The sequence below is a fragment of the Calidris pugnax genome, unplaced genomic scaffold (genome assembly GCF_001431845.1).
Source record: "Calidris pugnax isolate Ruff unplaced genomic scaffold, ASM143184v1 scaffold70, whole genome shotgun sequence".
In the NCBI taxonomy this organism is placed as follows: domain Eukaryota; kingdom Metazoa; phylum Chordata; class Aves; order Charadriiformes; family Scolopacidae; genus Calidris; species Calidris pugnax.
This window is the reverse complement of record NW_015090862.1, coordinates 12,449,593-12,457,010: the sequence shown is the minus strand read 5'-3', so window position 1 is coordinate 12,457,010 and position 7,418 is coordinate 12,449,593. Positions and strand designations below refer to the sequence as shown.

General features: G+C 64.1%; 1 protein-coding gene across 1 annotated transcript; it reads right to left on the bottom strand.

Annotated features, from left to right (window-relative positions):
• Positions 1–25: 25 nt before the first annotated feature.
• Positions 26–4,424, bottom strand: HAPLN3 (hyaluronan and proteoglycan link protein 3). The gene is made up of 5 exons (XM_014944334.1): positions 4,336–4,424; positions 2,643–2,796; positions 1,981–2,352; positions 574–876; positions 26–393 (listed from the first exon to the last, which is right to left on the bottom strand). Exons 2-5 carry the CDS (start codon positions 2,767–2,769, stop codon positions 113–115), a joined length of 1,083 nt encoding a protein of 360 aa, XP_014799820.1. The 5' UTR covers positions 2,770–2,796; positions 4,336–4,424; the 3' UTR covers positions 26–112.
• Positions 4,425–7,418: the final 2,994 nt, after the last annotated feature.

Sequence of the window (7,418 nt, the reverse complement as noted above, 5' to 3'; positions counted from 1 at the left end):
CCCACCCCATCCCGTCTTCCCCCAGTCACCCCCAAAACAGCCCTGGGAAAAACCTGATGCCAGGCACTGTCAGGTTGGAAACATCCTCCGGCGAAGGAGCCCTCCCAGCTCCTTATCTCTCCTTGTAGCAGAAGACCCCAAACCTGCCCTTGCTGGGGAAGCCAAAGCTGCGGACGCCGGGCTCCGCGGGGCCACAGTTGGCCCGGGGTTTGGCGATGGGGTAGCGGACGCTGCCGTCTGCCAGCCAGCCGGCATCGCAGCGGTCCAGCCCCAGGAATTTCCAGGCAGAGTAGAGCTGCCCCACTCGGGCGATCTCGGCCCCCGCATCCTGGCAGCTCTGCTTGGCCTCCTCCAGCGTCATCCCGGCTGGACGGTCCAGGTAGAAAACCTCTCCTAGGAGGGAGAGGAGAGGAGAGGAGAGCATCAGCGCTGAGCATCATCTGGAGCATCCCCACCTTGGAGCATCTCCACCCAGGCTGGTGGAGATAGGGAGGAAGGGAGGGAGGAAGGACATGGGGTGCCACTGATCAAGCACAGCATCTTCCCCAGGATCTCACCCCCACAAGCACCCACCTCTGAGCCCGGAGGAGAAGCAGAAGGCATCAAAGCGGTGCAGGTGGCGGTGGCGCGGGCCGTAGCTGCGGATGCCCGGGGCGAGGTGCAGCCCCCCGCAGGGCTTGCGGGGCAGGCGGATGGGGTACTGCACTGTGCCATCTGCCAGCCAGCCCGCGTTGCACCAGTCCAGCCCCTCACTCCAGGCCTGGAAGAGCTGGTTGAAGGTGGCAAGGATGGCGCCCTGCTCCTGGCACACTTGCTCGGCTTCGTGGAAGTTGAGCCTGTACTGCCCGCGGCGAGGCTGGTAGGGGAACACGATGCCTAGGGGCAGACGGGGCACTCAGCCAGCTCTGCAGGTAGCCCACCCATCCCGAGTCCGGCCCCAACAGGAGCCGCAGGGGTCCCCAACCCATCCCAAATTCAGGCTCTGGGACAGGGACCACCCCAAGGTGGCACAGCCCAAGGCTCAAGACAGGCAGGGACGGGGTTGCTCCATGCATGCAGCCACCAGCGGCAAGTTGCCAGCGACATCTGGTGGCCCAGGGACACCGGGGCTCAGTCCCGGGAACACACAGACCACCCTTGTAGGGACAGCACCACACACACGGGGATGCACAGGTTATGGTAACAGGGATGCAGGGATCACCACCACACGGATATATGGACCATGGTCCTGGGGACACACAGACAGTGGTCCCAGGGAGACATGGACCACCCCTGTGGGGATGGACAGACCATTGTCATGGGGTTGCACAGGCTACAGGGAGAGGGACACAAGGACTAGCATCACGGGGGCACATGGACCACCAACATGAGAATGGCTGGACCACAGGAACATGTGTACCACCACCATGGACTGCAGTTACAGGGACCAGTGGGGACAAGCCACCACGGGAGCTGAGGGGGTGGGCAGGGGCACAGCAAGGGGGGCATTTCCCCTGCTCTGGGCTTGGCAGTGGAGGCAGGGCTGAGTCAGATCCATCACGGCAAGTGAGCAAGAGGGGCTGGACCAGTCACCAAGGTTCATCACAAGATGCATGGGGACCCCCAGGAGCTAGGAGGCAAGGGGGAAGCTGCACATGGTGCAGCACAGCAGGAAGATGGGAGGAGGAAGATGGGAGAAGGAAGAGCTGGAAGAGGCAGGAAACACTGTGGCCACAAGGTCACCCCAACTCTGACTCCACAGTAGCATCCCCAGCATCCCAGCTGGGCAGACTTCTCTGGGCTCACTCACTGCCGAGACCCCACAGTCAGACAGTCCCAAGCCACCACCCCATCACACCGAGCATCCCAGCCCCTTTCTGCCTATCACTGGGCTCCCAGACCCCCCGTGGCTTGTGATCTCTGCCAAGGAGGGGGTGCCACGGGAGGGCCAGGCTCACTGGGTTGGCGCAGGGGGTCATGTGGTCCCCACCATGCCCTTACCTCGCAGCTGGAGGTCCACCACATCGCTCTCATCCTCCAGCCCGTCGATGACCTCGCAGCGGTATTTGCCACCATCCTGCAAGCGCACATCACTGACGACCAGTGAGGCCTCATGCCGGGTGGTCTGGCGGAGGTGAGCGCGGCCCAGGAAGTCCCCAAAGGCAATATAGGTCTTGCCGATGGCCACCAGCACATCCTGCTCCTTGGTGTAGTCATCCCGCAGCTTGGACCACTTGATGCGGATCTTCCGCTTGGCCTCCGTGTCGGGTTCGAAATGGTAGTGGCACGGCAGGGTGACATTGGCACCGTTGGAGCTGTAGATGGGGTCCTTGGGGGTCTCTACCACCAGCCTGGCCCCATTGAAGTCATCCACTGGGGACAGAGAGAGAAGGTGTGAACTGTGGGTCAGGGTCCAGGGTTGGGCAGCATCTCCAGATCTCCCTGCAGAAACTCCACTCCCTCCCTCCAGCCACCTCCTCTTCTCCCTGAGCATCCCATGAGCATATCCCAAGCATCCCTGGAGCACCCCTGGCCTGCTCCTCTGGGGTCCATATCCCCACCCGAGCCAGGTCCCAGCAACATCCCAGAAGCAGGGAGGACTTCAGCCCCTTGCACCGACCTGCCAGCCCACTTTCCTTCAGCCCCGAGAATCCCCAATATACCTTTCTCCTGCCCGTTGCCGTTGTCGTTCATGAGGTGGTTGTAGTAGAAGCCATTGTAGAAAGGGTGGTAGGAGCTGCTGGCCAACCGCAGCAGGGTGGCCTCCAGGAGCAGAGGGAACAGCAGCATGGCTGGGAAGCAAGGCTGAACCCTGAGCTGTCGAGGGAGGAAAGGGCTGCAGTGACACCCCAAAATAACCAGGAGAGCCCCAGCACTGCCCAGCACGTGGCAGCTGGCAAACTCCATCGCAGGCATGCAAGGAGAGGGGTGGGAATAGGTGGGAATAGTGGCTTGACTGCCCGCAGGGGAGGGTCAGGCAACCTGAGTCGTGCCCTCAGACCTGTCCCACAAGTGGGGCTCCCAGTCCCCTCCATCCTCATCCTCCCGCCTGGGGTCCCACCACAGGATGGCAGAGCAGCCGGCCGGGAGGGGGAAAATGAGACCAAGTCCAGGGCGGTGCAGCCGGGGGAAACAGGATCCCAGGGCATCCTTTGGACAGGGAGCACTGGGAAAACATCACGTAGTGGGTGCAGGGGGAGAGAGGTGGCCGAGCCCCGCTGTAAGCTGCAAGCTCGGTTTACAGAGGCAGCCGAGCATGCAGCCCAGCCGAGGAGAGGAGGAGAGAGCTTGGAGGAGAGAGGAGGAGAGACCTCTGCTGCCCCAGCCCCGGACAAAGCCCAGCAGCACTCAGCCAGGTTGCCCAAGGACCCCCAGCTCCAACCCAGGGCTGCCGCTTTGCACCACAGATGTGGCCGGTGCTGACCCCGTGCAACACATTTCACTCCCAAACCACGTCCCCTGGGTGTCAGGGAGCCTGGCCGCCCCATGGCACCGGAGACCCAGGCTATCCCAAGCTCTGGGTGCCCCAGGCACCCAAGGGTGCCCTGCCTGGGGCTCACCCAGGGCAGCTCGCAGCAGTATTTGCCGGCTTGTGAAGTTTCCCAGAGCCGGCAGAGGGGGCCCGGAACCCGGCCAGCCTCCAGCAGCCCCCCCCCAAACCTGGGAGGGATCTGACATCCATGCCCCCTGCTTAGAAAAGGTTTACCAGTGCCCCCAGGCCAGGGGGGCTGTGGGAGAGCGGGTGCTGACCCTCAGCAGGGTCCGACTCAGGGTCTGGTGATGGTCTGCGGAGACCAGGGCGTGCAAACGGCTGCTCTCACCACGGGTGGCTCACTCCCAGGCTCTCCTCTCCGGTCGGTGACACTGCTCACCCTCTTGTGGGGTGCAGCCCACACTTGCCACCCACCAAGGGTGCCGGCGGGCACGGGGTACACCCACTCGATGGCCAGTGCCACCCTGGTAGCCCGGTGGCAGGGATGTGTGACGCCGGAGCCCAGCAGGCACACTGCCACGTGCTGCCCACGCCTGGCAGGCAGGGTTCGAGGCACTGCCAGCTTCACACCTCAGTTTGGGGGGCACCAGCCCTGGTTCCCCTGTGCCCCCAAAGCCTAGCCACCCCCCAAGAGCCCAGCGTTGCGGTGACACGCTGGGAGGAGGGTTGGCATCCTCAAGGGCACTGCCGGTGAGCATCGTGCCGCTGCACCCACCGTAGTGATGCCCGGCACGTTCCGTGGGGATGCCCGGCACCCTCCACGGGGATGCCATCCTTCCTCGCCCTCCCCGACAAGTTGGGTGCCCACCACCCCGGGGTGCCAGCCCTCCCCAACCCCGGCTCCGGGGCCAAGCCCTACTCACGCTGGTTTGCGGGGCAGGCTGCAGGCAGGCGTGCGGGCAGGCTGCAGGCAGATGCACTGTGTTTAGGGCTCTTGCAGGGCTGAGAGGAAGCAGCTCCAGGGCCTGCCTCTTAAAGGGAAACACACCGCCTTTCCCAACCCCCTGCTCGCAGCCCCAGAGCTGGGGTGGGTGCCCCCCGGCCCCCCCCTTCCTGCCTGCCGTGCCCAGGCAATGGCCTCGTCGTGCACCCGCATGCTGCCTGCACGCCTCCGCTGCGATGTGCCAGCTGCCAGCATTGCCCCCGCCTTGGAGGGCAGAGTGGTGGGTAGTGGGGTGCCCAGTCAGGGCTGGTGGGACCCCACAATGCCCCTTGCAAAGCCCGGTAAAGACAAAGATCCCGGGGAGAAGAGCCATCCCTCATCCCGTGTCCCACCGGGTGGAGTGGCAGCAGTGACCGGGCGATGGTGGTGTTGGCAGGACCACAGTGGGCATGAGGAGCTCGGGATGGGTGGGCTGCAGAGGGGGATGGTCCATGCCCGGGATGTGCAAGCAGCATCTGCCTGCTCTGGGGTCCAGGGGAAGAAGCTGAATCTCAGGGTTCAGCATCTTCAGGGTCTGCTTGAGGCCGTGGGGGCAAAACAGAGGCACAGAAATGAGGACAAAAGCTTAGAGGTGCCTGGTTGCACCCACCTGAGAGGGCATCATCCCTACACTTGGGTGATGCCCTCCACGCCAGCTCCCACCAGCACACGGACACGCAGCCCTGGTACCAAGAACCCCAAATCCAGCCCTCAGGGAGGGCAGCACAGCACCGGCAGAGCCGGGGGATGCCAGTCCAGGGGTGGCCGATGGGGCTGAGCACATGGAGGAACCACGCAGCGGCGTGTGCCCTGACCCAGCGACCCGCTGCCCCGGCCCGGCGCGCCGCTTCGCCCCCCGCTTTGTTGTTTTTATGGCAAGGAAATGAGGCACGGGGGGCCCCGGGTCCGGCTCTTGCCGCCATGCGGGACGGCATCAAGCCAGAAAGAAAACAACCCGTGTAAAAATAAACCGCCCCGGGGCTGGCTGCAGGGTGAACGGAGCCGGGACCCTTCCCGAGGGCCCCCCCAGCACGGCGTGCTTGGGGTGCAATCTTGTCTGCCCCTCCGCCGCCGCCACGCTGATAGGGAGCAGCCGGCATGGAAACAGCCTTATCTGCTCCCAGCGCCGGCCCAGCAGCCCCCGTCCCCCGTGGGAAGCCCTGACTGGGATGGCTGTGGGACCCGGGGTCTGGTGGCACTGCTCTTCCTTGCTCTCCTTTTCCCTGCACAGCCACCCATCGGGGCCCGCCAGCTCTCCCCGAGGAGGGCCGGGCAGCTCAGGGACAGGGGAGCGTGACGGCCGGGCACGCTGCCTGCTTGCCTGCCCGGAGCAGGCTGCTCCACAGCCCACAATGGAGGGGCGATTACATCTCTCGACGTGGTGGCGTGGGGCTGCTGCACGCCTGCATCCCTGCCAAGGGTCCCCGGGGGCCCCGACCCTGCCCCATGGCTGGAGCAGGTGGTGAGATGCCATCCCAGCTGCATCCTGGCCGCATCCTGACTGTGTCCCAACTGTATCCCGGCCACCGGTGCCCCTCTGCAGTTGTTTGCCCAAGTTGTCCATGTCTCCCAGCGAGCTGGTGGTCGGGATGGTCCCCTCCACCCCCGTGGCTGTGCAGACAGATGGACAACTTCATCTGGGCAGGCTGCTCCTCGACATGGTTGCCCCATTGTTTCAGAGCTGAGGGATAAGCCACGCGGTGCCCTGTGCCACCTGTGCTGTCAGCACCACAGTACCCACCAGGACCCATCCTCTGCCTGGTCCAAGGGGAGCTGGAGCAGGGAAAGGGAAATGCTTTTGTGCATCTTTCTTCAGCAGCAGCTCATGGCTCACATTCAGCCACGGCTCTTGCCTGGATGTGGCCAACGATGCCCTCCTCCTCCTCCTGGGGAGCAGATGGCATGGGGTAGGATCCAACCACCGGCATACTCCTGAAGAAGGAGGACACCCCTTTGCTCCCTCCCACCTCTCATCCTATTTTTGGAGCTTGGGGGATGATCCCAGATTTGTTTTCTGCTCCCTGATCCTGGGTAGGACTTGTGGGTTTCAGGGTGAGCCAGGCTGCACGGGGTCAGGGTAGCTCTGACCCAGGAGCACGTGTTTAGGGCATGTGTTTAGGGCTGGCTGAGCTTTTGGTTGAACAGGAGCCATAAAAATGTCATCCCTGTCTTCCCCCGCCTCAAACCCGACAGCTGACAGCTCTGCCATGGCCCCACCAGGGAGATTTCTCACCAAAATCCCACTTGCAGGGGACAATTCCAGCGGGAACCCGTTGCCCAAGGATCAAACTGGTGAGGAAAACCCACGTTCCTGGTGGGATGGAGGAGGCTGTGATCTGTGCTGGCCTTTCCGGGTGGAGGCAAGAGGATGCTCTCCCCGACGGCTGCTTCCTGAGGAACCGGCTGAGGGGCAGCTGGCAGGACCAGCCGCCGAGTCAGCAGGCAGCAGGGTGCCATGGCCACAGCGTGCCGGCCCTCCCGGCCTTCCTGCTGTCCCAGCCACCCAGTCGCGTCCGGGAAGAGCATCCGAGGGACGGGGACAAGCCGTGAGGGGCTGTGTATTGGGTGGAGGGCGCCCTGGTCCTCACAAACCCCCACATCCTGGGGCTCGGCAGGAGGAAGGAAACACTGCAGAGCTGGGAAGGGGCTCAGCATCCGTCAGGGCTGGGGGGGGGGGGGCAACGGGGGGGGGGGGCCGAGCACTGAGGATGTGTCCCCTGTTCCAACACACAGCATCTGCTCCCACCACCCTCCCCATGGAGCCTCTGCTGTGCCCCCGGTTCAGGGTTGTCTTGGCCGGACTCTTGGCTCTTATCTCTGCCCCAGCTTCCCGGCGATAAGGGTGGCATGTCTGGGGGTGAGTGGGGCTGACTGTCCCTCCCGTCCACAGCTCTAGCTGTGGCTGCTATTTGTCACCAAGCAGCTGCAGCCACGATGCATTCAGCCCGGTCCCTGGCAGCAGTTTCCCCCCTGCCAGCCCCTCTGATGCCCAGGGCTGGCACCCACAGGGCCAGGCAGGAGCCC